Genomic DNA, 18,407 nt, shown 5'->3' with positions numbered 1-18,407 from the left:
GAGGCTTATAGGGAGTTTAAAAATGTCGATTTGCCCCAGACATAGGCTGAGATACGTTGGAGAAGCAAACGAAAAATTCATTTTTAAAGAAAGAAATTAACATTCGATAATTTTTTAAAAAAGAGACTATAATGCGAACAGTGAAACTTCATTGACCATCCTCATTTATATTAGGGTTAAGACTGGATTTATTTTGAATTATGTAGGGTGACACTTGGGTAGGCACTATGCATTTTTCAGTGTTTAAGGTTTCTAAATCTGTTAAGCCAGTCCTAGAAGACGAATCAACACATCAGGCACAGAGCTAGTATGTGGTAGAGTTTGACTTCAAACCCAAATAGATACTATATTACACCTCAAAACTCTTTAGAGAAAAACATCTCTATCTGACATTATTCTGATGTGCTAGAAGTAAGGATGTCACCCCCACGGGCTTCCTTGGTTAATGACACTGTGTGGAACGCTGGTTCTGAGAACACTGCCCTCTGTATTGTTAAGTTCTTCATAACTGTCCTTGAATGGGGTTTTGTTGCTCATGTTGGTTCCTGTTGTTCACGTTTGTCTGAACATAGGGCAAATATGTTATGCTTCAGGACTTCCGTAATTCCCTAATCATTATCTGTAAGTCCAGTCCTTTCACATGTTACACCTCACAGTTTATCACCACCTCTTCAAACACCGTGACTGTTTTCACTCTGTTTTTCCTTCTTCCTATGGGTTGCTCTGTCTCAGACTCCTGGCTTGTTACCCAATGCAGGTGCTAGAACTAGAGCATGGATCTTCAGATTTATAGTCAAGTGGAGTTTATATATCACTGTGTAAGGACTTACATATGAAAATGTGATGTGTCTTAAAACTGTTTTGATTTACCGAGATTATGCTGACTACGTTATTTGCAGAGTTCGAGCTGGCATACAATTTGAGTATTACAATGACAAACTAAAATTCAATTTGTGTGTCAAGATTTTGGACATTTTATCTTAAACTCAAAGGGATAAAAGTTGGCCTGTGTCATTATGAAGTGACATAAATTAAACATGTCAACTTAAACAAAATACCTTACTAATTTGGGGTAAAAACTTTATTAAAATATGTACATATTTATATTTGGGGGTATTGTAAAGATGCTGTTAGCACGGTGTTTTTATGAAAATTTTATTCTCAAATTTTACAGTATCATAGACGACACTAGACACTTCATGAGTCCAGACACTGATATCCTAAAGTTCACAAGCGATGAGTAGGTAAGCGCTGTACCAGACCAGAGGCAGTGCTGGGCATGTTTGCTGTCACCCTGAAAGCAAGGATGAGGAGGAGAAAATATCAACTAGCATCTATGTACCTAGCATCGGCCAAGTGCTTCTGCTCTCCATTAAAACCAAGTTTTAATCCTGCGAAATAGTTGTATTATTCTTACATGGAAATGAAGTTTAAAGAAGTTAAAACTGCTGTGCAATATAATTTTTCCTAGTTAAATACAGAAGCCAACACTAGTGACACTATTCAATCACTGTGAGGGACTCTGGGGATGTTTGCCAACCATCATTGCCCTCAGGAAGGACATGACTTATGGCATCTATTAATAAATGAATTAATTAATTTGTTTGTTCATATATTAAGCTTCTTTCCAAACGTGACTGGAGGTAGTATGTGACTTATTTAAATATTGTATGATTTCCAAAATGTGAGAGGCACGGTAACTTTGTGATGCCATTTTATCTACTAAATTTGACATGTGTAAAACTCAATAAACATTAGCATGAGACAACACTACTGAAATCATCATTTATTCTGTGTGTGTGTGTGTGTGTGTGTGTGTGTGTGTGTGTATAAATATGGTGATACAGTGATGCTCTGAACGAGACATTTTTTCCAGATGATAGGAACATGACAGACAAAAAACCCTGTTATAGTGGTACTTACATTATATATTTTTTAAATCAAAAAGGAACATATTTATACAGATTGATAACATTAATATATCAGAATAAATGTAAATGTATATAAAATAAATTCTTAAGATCTCAATTATTTTCTTCATTACTCAGTAAATTTTTATACTTTTAATTTTGATGCTTATAGTGGGTGTGAAATACAATATGTTTTGACTTTATGATGGTGAGAATGTAATTAATTACTACAGAAGGTAATTGCAGGTCTGTATGAAAGATGTTCCAAATTTGCAAACACAGGGAATTTCAATGAGACTGTAATGGACCAAAATAATTAAGTCCTTAATATCAGGGGATATCTTGAATTAGTCATTTTTCTTAAATACATAATTATCAAGAAATTACCTACTCAGACCCACATAATTTTCGTCATAATAATGGCAATCACATTATATGAGGGAATACTAAACCTATTATTATCATTACACACAAACATTAAGTAATTCGTTTTCAAGTACACAAAGATTTTTCTCCCTGATGTGGTTTCAAAATTCTTTTCCCTATGTCTTTGAAAGCAACTAATCTGATTTATTTTGTAGGAGTGTAATTCACAAAATCTCTCAAGTATGATTTAGTATCAGGGGTTACTGTAAAGTAGTTTATATTGTTTTTTGCAGTCATAATGACTTAGGGTGTTTTTTGTTTGTTTGTTTGTTTTGCTTTTTGTTTTGTTTAGTGGATCTTAACTGGCTGCTAAGATATCTTTAAAAAAAATTAAGAAAAACTGCAGGTCAAAATCTCCTGTAACCACTGAAGAGATCACGTGCTTTTCTTTTTTCTTTCTCCTTTCCTAATTTTTTAACACTGGAGTGATTATGACGTTTTGACAACATAGTGAGTCAACACTCTTATAAGCAAATTCCTTATATGAGATGTCACTGATTTATATGTATAATTCAGTTTCTGCAGATATGGTATTAATAGCTATTAAAGACTCTAAGAAATATTTGCTGCAAGATTATTTACCACTAACTCTTTTGGGAAACATGTTTTTCAAAGGTAAACATAAGGAAATCCCTAAGACATCAAATAAGAAATTATATAAACCTTGTAAAATTTCCTCATATGGATGAGTTTGTTTACATCCATAAAGGTAATAGTGGGCACACATTCAACTTCCCTCACAAAAATCAACTCACAAAACCAAAGGAACAGAAAAATAGGGATGAAACTGAACTAGAGTTAGTAATTAGTGATCCTGTTCCCTCTGCCGTAAAACCCTCCCATGCTGCTTACAATGAAACAAGAAAGCTTGACGTTGTCTCCATGGCCTACGAGAGTCCACAGGTTCTGACTCAGGTTTACCTCTCCAGGGTCTCCCAATAAAACTGCCTTATTTTGGTTTTGAAACTAATTTTTCTTTTTTCTACTTGAGGGCATAATTTCTCTGCCATCCCACTTTGCCTTGGAAGCACCTCCTTATCTTCCAGGCCTAAGCTTTGAGTCACTTCCTTCAGAACCTTCCTTGACTACGCAGACAAAATCAGGCCCCACCTTGTCTGGTTTTACAGCACCCGGAAGATTTAATTCTTGTAGCTTTTCCTAGTTTGTCATTTCTATTTACTTGATTGAGTTTTCATTAATTTCTATCTCTTTAAATTTGAAATTCTAAGACTAGGAAACATGACAATTTTAACCCCTAACACTTACTGCAGTTCCCTTAAATAATACTGGATGCGCACATACGTAATAAATATTGAGGAATATGTACTTTGTTTGGACCACAAGGACAGAGATTTAAGTTAAACATAATCCATAGTTTATGGAACATTTTTATCACTGGATCCACTAGACACATTTTCCTCTCATTTCTTTATCTCCTTTCATGTTCACACCTTGATTTCACCTCCTTTTCCGTCCAAGACAACCATTGTAATGCATTTCAGGAGTGTCTTTTAATTAGGCTGTTGTGGTAAATTACATCGTTGTTCAGCAACATCCACTTCCTTCCCCTTACTTCCTGCAGCACTGATTTTGGGCTCAGCCACGTGACTTGCTTTGGAATGTGAGAGACAGGAATACACAACCAGAAGCTTTACACATGATCATGTGGTTGGGCATGTTCTGCTGTGAGCCTGTCTTGCACTGCATGAAGAACAGACCTACTTAGTCATGGATCTCTGAAGGAAGAGGCATGTGGAATTGGCACGGGCCCACCCAAACCTTCAGCCTGAAACCAAGGCCAGCCAATCCTGTGCTGCCTCAAAGATACATGAATAAAAATATAAACCTTTTTTTAAAGTGAGCCAGTGTTACTTTGGTATTGTTAACTATGAAGCATTTTGGTAGGAAAACCTAATTGGCACTTTTGTGTGCATTTTTTAACTTTATATAATAGTGTTATTTTCTTTTTCCCGCTATTTTCTGAACATTAGGTTCATACATTCTAGTCTTGTAGCTACGTGTTCATAAAATCCTGCTGTGTTAGAAGTTCACAGTACATACTTCCCAATTCTAGGTGTATATCTAAAAATAATTGAAATCAGAATCTTGAAGAAATATTTGCACTGCCATGTTCATTGCAGCATTATTTACAATAGTCAAGGTAAGGAAATAATCTAACTGTCCATCAGTGGATGAGCGAATTAAAAAAATGTGGCATATGCATACGATGGGATAGTATTCAGCCTTAAAAAAGAATAAAGTTCTCCAATTTGTGACAACATAGATGAACCTTGAGGATATTATGCTGAGTGAAATAAGCCGGTCACAGAAGGATAAATACCACGTCATTCCAATTAGATGAAGTATTCAAAACAGTCAAACTGAAAAAGAGAAACAACGGAATTGCTGCTTGGGGAAGGGGAAATGGAGAGTTGTTATTCAAAGGGTGTAAGGTTTTAGTTATGATATTTTTATTTTCATTTTACAAATGTGAAAACTGAGGGACAGAGTGACTAAGAAAATTGTCCAGGGCCATGTGGACAGTCACTAGGAGCTTTAAGAGTTGAAACCAGCCAGTTTCACCCCAGAATCCTTATTGTTGAAGCCACTAAAATCTTTCTTGGGCTGATGAACATGTATGTAAGTTTGCAGATTGAAAGGGACCATCCTATACCAGACACAATCCATGAAGAGAAAGGCATATCTAAATATACACCAGTGAAAACATTTCAGTCTTGAAATGAGTCTTACAAGCAGAAACAAACAAACAAAAACCTAAAAATTAAGAAAATTAATATAGCCTCATACTTCTACAATGTTAAAAAACAGAAAATAGTGGAAAAGCATATGGATAGTTTTACAGGGCAAAAGTTTGAACCCAAGGCTCTAATAGTCTAAGTTTTTTGTTCTGTGTATAAACAAAAGAATTTCATACATATAAAAACTCACATGGTATACATCTTTCCAAAGAATTAAAGACATATATGAGTAAACCAAGAGATGCAACAAGATGAAGAACTTAAAAATGAGTAAGTCAGAATATGAAAGGAACGGCATAAATCCTATGTAGCCTTAAACACAGAAATAAGTACAAGTAGTTGTGAATATGGACAATAAACATAACTTAAACGCTATAGATAATTTCTATGGAGAATGCACATAAGTAATTCTTTGAAGAAAATGTAATAAAAGAAAACTGATTGTCTCAAAAACAACAACAACAAAAATACCATATAAATAAATGTCACACTCCAAAATAACTCAGACACATGAAAAATTAAGGGATATTAAGTAAGATGCAGGAAAGCAGAGGCCAGTTTACCATGAAGGTTACTCATGAGTTTCTGATTAACCAAGCCATGGACCTTCAACTGGCTTGATTTCATTTTCCTTGCCCTGTCTGTTTAAAAAAACAAACAAAAAAAGAAAAACAAAGAAACAAACAACCCCCCCAACAACAACAAAAACAAACAGAAAACAAGAACAAAAATAAAACAAAACATTCTCTACCATTTAATTTCCTTCTTGGCATTGAAAGTCTCCTGTCATCTGAACTGCATCACTAGCAGATTTCTCTTCTACCCTCTCTTCATCTTTCCTTCCTCTAGTTCTTTCCACTCCACAGCTCCTGCTCCATCCACAAAAGGGCAAACTTACCTGAGGCTTTATTTCCAAGTTTTCCTTTTGTCTCGTTATGTTCTCTCTCTTGGAAAATGCTATTTATTCTCATCGCTTCAGCTTCTATTCAGATGTCTCCTCTTCCACACGTTGTCCTGTGCTGTTACACCCATATTTTCTACCTGACCCACCCCTGGCCCTTGCAATACAGCCAGGTCATGCTGGCATTGGATCAAAGCTGCTATGGCAACCCAGTTCTTCTTCACGGGGTTGTTCACCTGTGCTAAGGAATCTTGGCTCCATCCTGCTGTCTGCCTCCTGCCTCCTCTCAGCACTAAGTCTTATGTATTCTTTAGTTTGATGAACCTATAACTCTGGGAAAGAGATATGCTTCCTGCCGACCCAGGCACTCTGGTTCCTGGATAGATCTGGTGAGTATCACTCCCTCACTTGCCATGTCTTGACTTAGTTCTCTCAGCCTCCATGCCCCGGGGAGGGAATCAGACAACTTCTATCTTTCTGTAAATGACTGCACTTAGATATTTTGAAATCGTTTAATATTAAACTCTTCCTAGTTTGATTTCATTATTTTCTCCTTAAAACAGCTTTCTTTTCTGCCTACCTTATTTCTATCGACTAATGTCATGAATATCTTTAATATTCCAGCTAGAAACTTAATTAATTTATTAATTAATTTATATTGAAGTATAGTCAGTTTACAATGTTATGTTATTTCTGGTATACAGCAGGGTGATTCCTTTATACATATATATATATATATATACATATATATATATATTCCTTTTCATATTCTTTTTCATTATAGGCATTCTTTTTCATTGCAATGTGTTGAATATAGTTCCCTGTGATACACAGCATAAACTTGTTGTTTACCTATTTTATATATAGTAGTTAGTATCTACAAATCCCAAACTCCTAATTTATCCCTCCCCACCCCTTTTCCCCTCTGGTAACCATCAATATGTTTTCTATGTCTGTGAGTCTGTCTCTGTTTGGTTAATAAGTTCATTTGTGTCTTTTTTTTTTTAGATTCCACATATAAGTGATATCATATGATTGACTTTTGATTGTGCTTTCATTCTGTTTGTGATCTTCAACCTCCTGCCCAATCACTGTTAATCCTTCTAATTTCAGTTGCTTTTACATATTTTTATTTTCTCCATTTCCATCAACCATCTTTTTTTTTTCATGCTTAAGTGAAAGCAATTGCTGCTAACTCATCATTTCATCCAGTGAAGACTGCATATCACAGGAAACAAATTGTTCCAACATGCAGCTTTGATTTTGTCAATGTCCTGTTTGTAAGACTTCAGTAAGCTTCCATTTTCTATGTAATAAAATGGGTTTTGTAAAGCCGTATCTGCCACAATTCCTGTCTACAAGTGACTCTCTAAGACAGCCTAATGTGTTCTTTTAAATAGCTCACATTTCTTGGTTCAGATCATATTACACAGATTTATGAACGTCTGATGAGTATTTCTGACTCTGCAATTTTTGATGCATTTCCTTTGCCAGTTTCTTCTACCCTCACTTAAATGAATCTCCTACATTTTTTAAAAGTTGAATTCCTGTCCTGTGCAGGCTCAGACCACACCAGGAAGCATTCATTTCCTCATTCTTGGCATCTTTCTTGCACACTATCATGGCTCACTCTCTGACTCTACCTTGTCATATTTTTATTTAAGTTCACACACACACACACACACACACACACACACACACAGTTTTCTGATTGGTTAATTGATTCACTAAGTATTGTGAAGTGTCTGTGTTGTGCCAGGCACATGTTTGATTGCAGGTCTACTGCCTACATCTCCAAGGATATGGAAGAATTGTGAAGTGGGTAATGGTAAGGCCAGGAGTTAACAGGCTTTGAGGGTGTTAAAGTCAAGAATTTGGATGATAAGAAGCCAAGATACTCTTTCAGATGGTCTCTTCTCATTTCCTCTGGCAAGAAATTCAAAATAAAGCACATTATTTAAGCCATAAAGCCTATGGGTGAGCCCCAGACAGAGCTTGTTATATTTCACTCAATTCCCTTGGAAACCTCTCTTGCTGTGGTGTATTAAGAGACTAATCCCATGAGGTTTATTCTCATCCAGAAAAATAATAATAATAATATGTCACTGGATGACACTTTTGTAAAGGCTAAAAAACCCTAAATTTTATAAACATTAGTGTTATAACAAAAGAAAAACGCCCTGTTAGCCCTGGTAAGCATGGCAGCTTCTTAATTAGAACATTTACATCTGAAACAGTTAAATCTAATATTGATCTCAAGTAATGTTAACAATATAATTGTTCTTGAAAAGAATCGATAAGCCACAAAAAGAGAAAATGACACAGAGTTTTAAAACACTTAGATAAGCCTTTCCTAGACATTAATCATGTGTGAACTTTCTCATAAAACCTTGTCTTTTGTATTCATTTTCACTTTCAAATCTAATTATAACCCATTGTCATTCTAAAGACCAGGTCCCAACTGTTTCACAGTGTGGTGTCTTTCTAATTAAGTGTGCGACACCAGAGGGACTCAGGCTAGGCTACGTCTATTCAATTTCCACAAGCTGATGTGCACCGTGAAAACAGTTCTCGATTATTTTCCTAACAGCTTTGATGTGAAGGAAAAAAAGAAACACAACGCTGAGCCGAGTATGTTCCCTCCACGTGTTCCAGGGTCAGCAAGTGTGGTTACCAGGCACTGATCTTTAAAACCAGAATTTCTGCTACATTGCTAGCAATAACCTAAATCAATACAGCAAGGCAACACAAGCCAGTAAGTAGTGAGTGGTGCAAAACAGATCTGTAGAGATATCAATGAAAAATGATGCAGAACAGCCATATTCGCTGGAGATAAAAATTCATTCTTGTAACACTCCTTGCCCTGAACAGTTTTAACTGTTGCACACAAAGCAAGCAAGCAGCAGATCATGGATAAAGACGATTGTTGTTTTCATTCCACAGTTAGGCCCTCTGCTTATAGACTGCAACCAAATGACTATGTGGAGGGTTAAGCGTTTTGAAAGCAATGCCATAATTACCGGGCATTATTTGGTGACCTCATGACATTTTTAGTCATACATCACAGAAAAGAAAAAAACTGACCATCTTTTTCATGCTAAAGGGATCAACAAAAGTGCACCCAAATGATTGAAAAGGGTATTAAAGCCATCTGTGAAAACACTTTAAAAATAATTCCTCAGGTAGCTTGTCTGAACTCTTTTGAAAGGCTAGTATAGCTTGCAAAATCTCAGCAGAGGGGGAAAAATCATCTTACAGTCGCAAATGTTATCCCTTTATAAAAATAATTTCTGAGAAGAAAAGGATAGTGAGAATACTCACTGATTCTTAAAGCCAATTACTGTCGAGAACTTACACGATCTTTTTTTAAGGAGCACATTTACTTCACATAACAGTATCAAAACCTAAAAAAAAGTCATCAATGTCTAAATATTTCTCACATGAATATAGGCAAGTAAGAAAGTTTGTCAAAATTGCTGATATTAAACATGTTCCATCTACTGATTTGCTTTAAACAAGGATCTTAAAAATTCCTCAGATTCATTAAACGGCAAGAATGACACAGTCATGAGAAGGTCTGTCTCCATGGGCTCCACACAAATTCTTGGAAATTAGCAAAATGGAAACGTAATTTATTCATTCATTTATCCAGATTTGTCTGTGTCCACGTGCTCACAAAGGACGTTTACCCTACCCAGAAAGAGAGCTCTTGTATCGTGGGCTTTGGCCTGCAGCTCCAGAAAGAATAAACATACACAAATGGAAATTACACTTGCAGTTTCACTTTGAGGAAATTTGGAGCGAGAAGTCTCTGGTGAGCAGAAAGAAAAGGCTGGCAATTTTTAATATCCAAAATGATCAGTCATTCACTATATACGTCTCTGGTGAACTACATAATGTCAATGCAGTCACAGGAGCAAGACAGAAAATAAACGTCCTAACAGCTTTAATTCAGGGGGAAAAATTCCCCTGGAAGATTTTTTTCCTCCCTCTAGATCACTTCAGTTTCGCACAACATGCATTTCATAATTCTTAATTTATATTCCGCAGCAGTGCTCTCTCTGGCTTTGAGACCTCACCCATTTCTCCATCTGATACTTCAACAGATTTCACTGTTGCTGTTTCCTAGTTTAAAATGGGTGGTTCTCATTTCATTGGCCTGATGTGGCCAATCTCTAGAGATGAAAATTATTATTGCAGAATTGTAAGAGTGCCTACTATAAGAGGGGGTGGAAGCAGCACTTGGTAATATACATGTATCACCCTGTTTAATTCTCACAGCCCTAGAATGACCATACTTGGGCTTGGAGACATTAAGAAATTTTTCCAGGGCCAAAATTAATTAAATTTCTTAAGATCTGGCATATTCTGTCAGTTCTGAAGAGCACAGAAATAACTGTTAATTTATTCATTTATTCAACAAATGTTTGCTACTAAGTACCAAACACACAGTTAGACGTGGGAAAGCAAACTGGAGTAAGTTTTGATTCTTGCCCTCAAGGACATTACCTTCTAGTTTGGAAGAGACACCATTAAATAAGCATAGGGTTACCATAGATACTTACAGTCCCAAGTAGTGGAACTGACATAAGTGCTCTGGAGGATAGGAAATTAAATATTTACAATAGTAACAGAGTAGAAAACACTTGGCAAGTCTAAGCAAAAAAAGACCTATTCTATATTTATGGCATCAACATAAACCAATGAAAGTAAAAATCAATCATAACATTTTTGAAAGTTGTGTAACATAACACTTAACCTTCAAAATTTTTTCATGGAGGTGAGCTTTTATTTTGGATCAGTGTAGGTGCAGCCAAATTGTGACTATGCTAATAAGGGACACAATTTGCATCAGTGATAGAGAAAACTCCATGTTGAATCCTAGTTATACCAAAAGATTGCTAGTGTTTCAAGGATCAAAACTGAGTCTGATAAAATATGCATTCACTAAGTGAAATACGCATGTTCAGTATTCCAACTGATGACTGGCGTCCACCTTTCATCTACTGAAGAGCCAGCATTAGATATTAAATGTTAAAAACTACTATTGGGAATGCAAACCTAAGAGCTTCTTCCAAAGAAATACAGCATTTGAGCCTGCTAAACTTCCATAAAAGGGCTTTAGGGAGTAAAAGGGGGCCTTCTCTCTACATAAATTCTGCAGATAAGTAATATAACTTATTTAGAGTATAGACGATAGACCAAGACAGCATCCTTCACGTCAGTGGAGTGACTGAATATCAAACCAGGTACCAAGGTCACAGGTGTCAAAGGTGAAGTGGGGATTTTGCCATCCATATTCAAACGCTGAGGTCTGTCCTACGTAGGGAACAGCAGCCCCATGTGTAGTCTCTCATCATTAATGCCATGAAACTTAACCCTATCGTACATTCCGTGCTAATGAAAATTTCTTAGAAATTCGAATATTTTAAGATGCTGTGTTTGCTTATGATAGGGTTCAGGGTAGGCTGCCCAAAATATGTCACTTGGGCATATCGATTACTTTGAATTAAAGTTGCTTAAGAAACAGTCAGTGTAGGAAGGACACTCTGACTCTTCTTTGTCCCCCTGAAAGCAAGAAATAAATCTCCCACATGAAAGGCAACCTCCCTGCATCAGGAGAAAGAGAGACATCCTCATTACCAGAGAGAGGGAATTCAAGGACGGGAAGGAGCAACAAGGAAACCTGTTACTTCTAAGTCAAATTACTACCGCAAGCCCAGACCCCTTCAGCTTGTCGATTCTTCACAAATGTATTGCTTCTTGGTCTAAAAGGTACAAAAGCTACCTACTTTGGTCACTTCTTTGAGCATATTTTTATGAGCTCCCGTATGTACAAATTTAAATTTGTTTTCTTCCTGTTAATCTGCCTTATGTAAATTTAATTATTAGACTAGACAAGGAACCTGGAGGGGAAGAAAGGACAGTTTTCCTTCCTTACACTGTAACTTAGTTCAGTACAGTGCTTTATAGTTTCTGTGTGCAGTTCTGTTTTCCGTATGAGATTGTCTGTTTCTGGAGAGCACAAACTGGTTAGCACCGTGATCACTGTGGAGTTGGTACTCAAAGCACATGTCTCGACTAGAATTGAATGTGCATTTCAAAGTGTTTTGTGCCTCTGACAGTTTACTTAAAAAGCAGACAAACCACCAATTTCATATTCACCATCTTTATTGGTGTGTTCAAGGCTATGAAATTTTGCCTATCATATTTCCCAAGATGCAGTAAATCAGTTTTAAAGACATTTTAACACACTCGAGAAGAGGAACTTCTGAGTGAAAGGTCATTGCTTTCATGTTAATATTATTATTTTCAAGACCTCATAGTCACAAAAGACTTTATCCGGCTTGTCACAATTGAAGCTGAAAATATTATGACTGTCATTCATCCTTTATTAAATAAATAGCATTACATAAATACTATTTATATTAGCAATGCAAAACAGAACTTGTAAATCACTTATAAACTTGAGGTCTTTTTCTATTTTCTTACTTTTAAAAAAATGGTTTATTTAGTACTCTTAGTATTTTTTTCTAGAATGTATCAGCCACTGACTTATACTGCAAGCTCACTCAAAGTTAAAAAAAAATCTTCATCATTTGGCTATTACAAGAATAAATAATTAATATCTATAAAGCACTCAAGTTATTTATAGAAAGCATTTTTATATAGGCACTCTCATTTCTATATGCTATTTTAATACATTAAGAAATAATATTAAGGAAAATTTACCTCATTTCTGCTGCAACAATGTTTTAATTGGAAACCCTCTATTTTGAAAAGCAATCTGAGGTATCTCAAAAGAGATAAAATTCTGGATAATAAAATTTTAATCTATTAAATATGTTCTAAAAGCAATATCATTTTAGTTTACCAAAATTAATGCATTCAGTATAACATTATGTCATATGTTGATTTAGTGTTGGCTAGCAAAATATAAATAAAATGGAAAATACATAAGGATAAAGTTTATCCAGGCTAACCTAAGCTTATAGTGTTCTAAAGAAAGAACCTGAATATACTGTATGTATGTATTCACATGCAATATAATGTGCAGTCGAACTGTAATAATTCTACCTAATAAAACTGAAAAAGGAGGGAAAAAAAAAGAACCTGAATGATACTGATTACAAATGTAGACAATTCATTCTGTACATATTTATCGTTAGTGCTAGCCAAACTGATAAATAACAAATTGTGGATTCCAGTAAAACGAAAAGCATATCCCTAATTGTGTAAGTTCAAATAATCACTTGAAATATGGTCCGTGTCTGTGGGTGCAACAGGCAAGAGTACATAAAATGTCTGTGAGTGAATAGAGTGAAGCTCACACAAACTGGCTATTCTGTCTTGGGAATGGGGTCATTTATAAGTGTTAATGGCTTTTCTGACTACAGTTCATCATATTAATCAATGTCTGCTACTTACAGGAGGGTCTGCATCTTCAGCATGAACGGTCGTGATAGGTGTACCCTTGACAGCATCTGGAGCGACCATCCCTTTGTAGATTCGTTTACTAAATACTGGAGGATAATCATTCATATCCTGTGAAACACAATTAAGAGTTTAGTACTTCTGTTGAAACTGGGTTAGGTCCACACTTACTAGACCGACTCCATCTCTCCATATCACACAACCCATTTGCCACTGTCAGCCTTCCGTCCTCTGAATTCCTTTACCTTCACTACAGAATGACAGCCCAGAGGAAACTGCCAGAGTTCCTATACAATATTCATGTGTGCGATACCTACCCTATTCCACCCACCCTGCCCTCCTCCAAATACACCTTTCAGATAATGGAAGGATGCTTGAAATTTTCTCTGAAGATACTTCTAATGGTATGAGGTAGTTCTGAACTTTTAAAAGTAGGAACATGTTTCATAAAAAATGCCGTTCTATGAGACAGCTGTAGAAGATTGTATTTTGTTTGTTTTGTTGTTGCTTTGAAAGCTCTTTAATGTTTCTGGTGTGATTTCAAATTCTTTATATACTTAGCATAATGGTATGATTAGAACATTTCAAATGCAAATTGTGAAGTATCCTTTGATGCCATCTTACATTTTTACACACATAAAATGATTAAAGAATGTTTTCCCTATAGCACCCTACAATAATGACACATAGGATTAGATGTCCTTATAGTCAAAAAAATAATGTTAACTTATTTAAAGTTTTTTTTCAAAGTCATTTAAATGCATCTTTTTTAATTTTCACAATTCAGTGCTATTAGTGCATTGTTTGTTATTCATGTAGTGTCACTCATTAAACAAATATTTTCCAGATTTATCCCATTTTTATGACCCAGTGCTAGGCACTGGGGATACTATGGTGACTCAGGAAAAAGATGTCCCCAACTTTGTGTCATTTAACTGTCATTGGACAAGTCAAGATACTGATTCTGCAGACAGGTTAGTGACTGCCTAAATTAATCTACTTCTTCGGCAAAGTCAAACCAATTCATCTGGTTAGAGACCAAGACCATTGTTTTCTCAACCACTGTATCTTTTAAGGAGAATTGCATATCATTTTTTTCCTCCAAAACAATGCTTATAACATGGCTGATTTATATTTCTTAAATTTACTTACATTAAAATAATCTTTACATCCTGCACTGTTTTGGGTACTTTGGGTCAAACGTATTTGAGCCCAAAGCTAAATTTGTTAATTATCTTATTCTCTAGGTCATCTTTTTTTCTCACTTGCTATTAAAAACAAAAGAAAAAAATTACTCTACACAGTCTTTGATATTTGCTCAGATACAACAATTTTCCTGCTCAATGTAAATTGAAATACACAAATTAACTGATTATAGACACCTCTTTTTGCAAAGAGGTCAGGATAATTAATTATTACAATCAAATACAGCTTGCTTTTATGTTCACAATAGAGTTGACTTCTGAGTTGTGAATATGAAAAACCCTGTAGACTGTAATAAAAATTGGAGATCTTGAACTGTGATCAAAACTGTAAAAATTAAAAAAATACATCATTTCCTCTGTTGTCACTTGTATTCACAACCTCTACTATGAAAAAGAAGACTTCCTTTATAAATTATGAGCTTCAGAATCTGAACAAGTAAGCATACCTAGGAAACACTGGTTCTCTGTATGAGGACAGTGGAGAGTATTGATCTTCAGGTTTCAGGCAGGGGGTAAATATATACGACATTTGCATGCACAATTTCTGCTCTTTTCAAGAGTGCCAATTAATTTAATAAGTGAATCTTGTAAAGAAAGGGGTGGAGCTCCTCATCCACCCCTAAATTCTAACTTCTGAAAGTTAGAAAAGAAAGAGCCCAACTTTGTGATTTTTCTGTGATGTGTTTCCAAAATCACATAAACTCAATATGTTCTTATGAATTTTCTTCTTTTTTTTAATCGCCCAGGGGACACTAAAAAGTTTAATGTTCCAGGTATTTTCTGGATGAATTTGATTCTTCAGGAAAAAAAAAAATTCCCAGTTATGTCAATACAGCTGTTAACAGTGCTGAGTACAGTGGCCTTCTCTTTCCCTATTTTTTTTTTCATCAGAAAAGTATTCACCAGATTCACCTGCTAACTGAATGCACAGTGGTCATTTTTATCATCTGGACTCACAAACTGATTTACACAGAAACCTAAGGTGGTAAACAACTGAAGACCATTAAAAGACTGGTGAACCCCTCTTCAGTTTGCTTGCCATTGAAGGGATGAAGAATAAATCAATACAGTTATTGCAGCTGTATTTCGTTTTATGGTACCTTGTACATATTTTGAGGTTACAATCTTTTACCGTGGCTAAGATGTGCAGCCAATTGCACTTAGCTCTTGCACAATGCATTATTTCAGATGAAAGAATTTATTGAGATGCAATGCCAATGAGCATAATCAATAGTTCATTATATTTATGCTCCAGGGATGTCTGAAGAAAAATGTACATAAATCTGCTTCTGTACAAATGATCTACTATGCAGGAAATTAAGGATCAGCTCCACTCTCCAAAGGCTAGCCCTTTTCTGTTGCCCGTTATTCCACTAGAGGGCAGTATTGGCAAAAATTTCCTTTTCTATATCCTCGGTAACAATTATTAAAACCTGTAATAGTTTGCTTTTTGTGTTTATAATTTTTGATGGTCTCAAAAAAATTACTTTTCATGTTTCTGAAGGGTGTTCTGAATGTTACCATGGTTCTCAACTAGAACTACGCCTTGCTTCTCTTAGAAAAAGCAACTGTTGTACTAGTAAGCGTAATTAGTTTCCATGTATCAAGCAACTAAAAGTGCAACTGGAAGTACAGTTAGCTAGGAGCAAGGAAATATGAGTTTCATTTATTTATTTTCCAAATCCAAGCCAAAAATAATCTCAGAAACCATTTCTTCTTCGGTAGATCACAGAGTAGATTTAAGGAGCCTTTTTTAACGAGCATACCTGGGAGATAGGAACTTGCTGGTGAATTTACAAGTTAATGGTAGTGTCTCCATAAAGAGAAAGAGATGATGAACATTTTGATTTCTGGAATCACGGATAAAAATTATTCTGGATAATAGGCTTTTTCCTGATAGAAGAGTACTAACTGATTATATTCTGATCATATTTTTAAAAATGATGAAAGCATAGAGAACACCAGCCCTCATCTTAAACCCTATGCACGCTCTATGAGGAGACCAAAGGGTGTGCACCTGTGGGTGGAATGACTTCCGTCACAGCTCTGGTACCATCTAGTGTTAGCACCATGGCCGTGGAACCACTGCCTGCCCTGCCCTCTGAAATCCTTTAAGCCTTATGGAGCTGATGCCTCCTCTTCCTTGGCAGATGGAACAGTTCGTTTCTCCTCTGCCTGTTACCAGTTCTGTTTCCACTGCCAGACGCCCTCTATTCGCTGTCCGAGTTGTTGTTTCTGGTATTTACCTGCCTTCCGCTGTTTCTTCCCTTTGGGTTTCTTTGTCACTCTGTCTTTTCTGACTTCTCTCCCTTCTCTTGTGGTTCTACAACCAAGGGTCAAAAAGGTTCCATCTCCAATCAAACAAATCCTTCCTTTTTTGTTTTGCATGGGGCTCTGTTAAATGCAAATCATGAACTTACCTCACCTTTTTTTTTTTTTTTGACCCAAACCTGTGCAGGAAGCTTCTCTTTCTTAGCTGCCTAAATTTTTTGGGGGGGGGGGGTTGTTTTGATTTTATTTCTGAGTTTGGAGCTATTCTCGATTATTGGGGGACAGTATATCCCTAACGTAAGGTAGTCAAAGTTATGCTTTACCACAGGTAGCAACATGCATGTTGTGACTCTCAGGATCACAGATATTGATGGAATCCTGCTGTGCATTAGGCAGTAGTTTAGATGCTGGAGACATGGTTGCCACCAAGAAAGGTATAATGCCTGTTGGTACCGAGCTTACAGTTTAGTGTGGAAAGAAAGAAAAGAAAGAAAGAAAGGGACGGAAGGAAGGAAGAAAGAACCAAGTGTGTGATGATCGTTATGAAAGCTGAAGTTCAAGAATGTAATGAGAACTTAAGAGTAATGAGTTTAAATTTCACATAGGACACGTCTCTGTTACCCGAGCAACTGCCCCATTAGTCAAACACTCTGGTAGGTAAAACAGTCCTTCAAAATTGATGGTTAAATTAGAAGAGGCTAACACTTTGCAATGTTGACAAACCCACTGATTTAATACATAATTCCATTTCCATATGATTTCCCTGAACAAAATGCTAATGTGGGGTGAAGGCAGTTGATACATTTTTGGAATTTTTTGCAAGCCATGACACTGTGGTCAATTGCATATTCTGAGCTCAAATCTTTCAGCAAATTCTAAGAACATCATGCTATTCTAGACTTTCTCAAAAGTGCATCATCATTATATATGTACATGTGCATGTGGGTGTATGGTTTATTTTTACTTCATATCAGGCATTATACTAAGTGTGTTAAACTTACCATCTCAATTAATTTGCCTAAAATGTATGTTTGCTATTATTATTACTATTTCTATTTTTAAAATAAGGAAACTGAAGCTTAGAGAAACTAAGTTGTTTATGATTATCAGGCTAATAAAAGATACAGCTTTGATTTAATTCTGGTGTGTCAGATCCTAAAGGCATCATTCTGATACTTGGACATGAGGAGGAAAAAAAAACTGGCAAAGTCACCAGAAGGTTATATGTAAAATGACTTAAGTAAGTTTTGCATTAAAATTCCACACATAAATTTTTAAATATCTCTTTCCAAAATTATTTTACATTTTAAGAACTTCTTCCAACTATCCTGGCAACCCAGTGAGCTTCTAAACATCGTGTAATGCTAATCTATTTCCCTGAAGACAATTTTTATAATTATTTACAAGGCTCTTTTCTTTATTTTTGGTCAAGATAGTTCCAGCAGTTGTATTTGTACATTTAAAACAACAACTTATTCAATATTTAACCCTACAAATAGTT

General features: G+C 35.7%; 1 protein-coding gene across 1 annotated transcript in view; it reads right to left on the bottom strand.

The window, feature by feature from the left end:
* The window catches only part of LOC102539006 (protocadherin-15), a 379,801-nt gene that overhangs the window by 106,444 nt on the left and 254,950 nt on the right, over positions 1-18,407 (bottom strand). The window contains exon 19 of the mRNA XM_072971518.1: positions 13,425-13,541. Within this exon, the coding sequence (XP_072827619.1) occupies positions 13,425-13,541 (117 nt within the window). The remainder of the gene's footprint in view (positions 1-13,424; positions 13,542-18,407) is intronic.

The sequence above is a fragment of the Vicugna pacos genome, chromosome 11 (assembly GCF_048564905.1).
Source record: "Vicugna pacos chromosome 11, VicPac4, whole genome shotgun sequence".
In the NCBI taxonomy this organism is placed as follows: Eukaryota; Metazoa; Chordata; class Mammalia; order Artiodactyla; family Camelidae; genus Vicugna; species Vicugna pacos.
The sequence above is the reverse complement of the archived record's forward strand: the minus strand, read 5'-3'. Positions and strand labels throughout refer to the sequence as shown.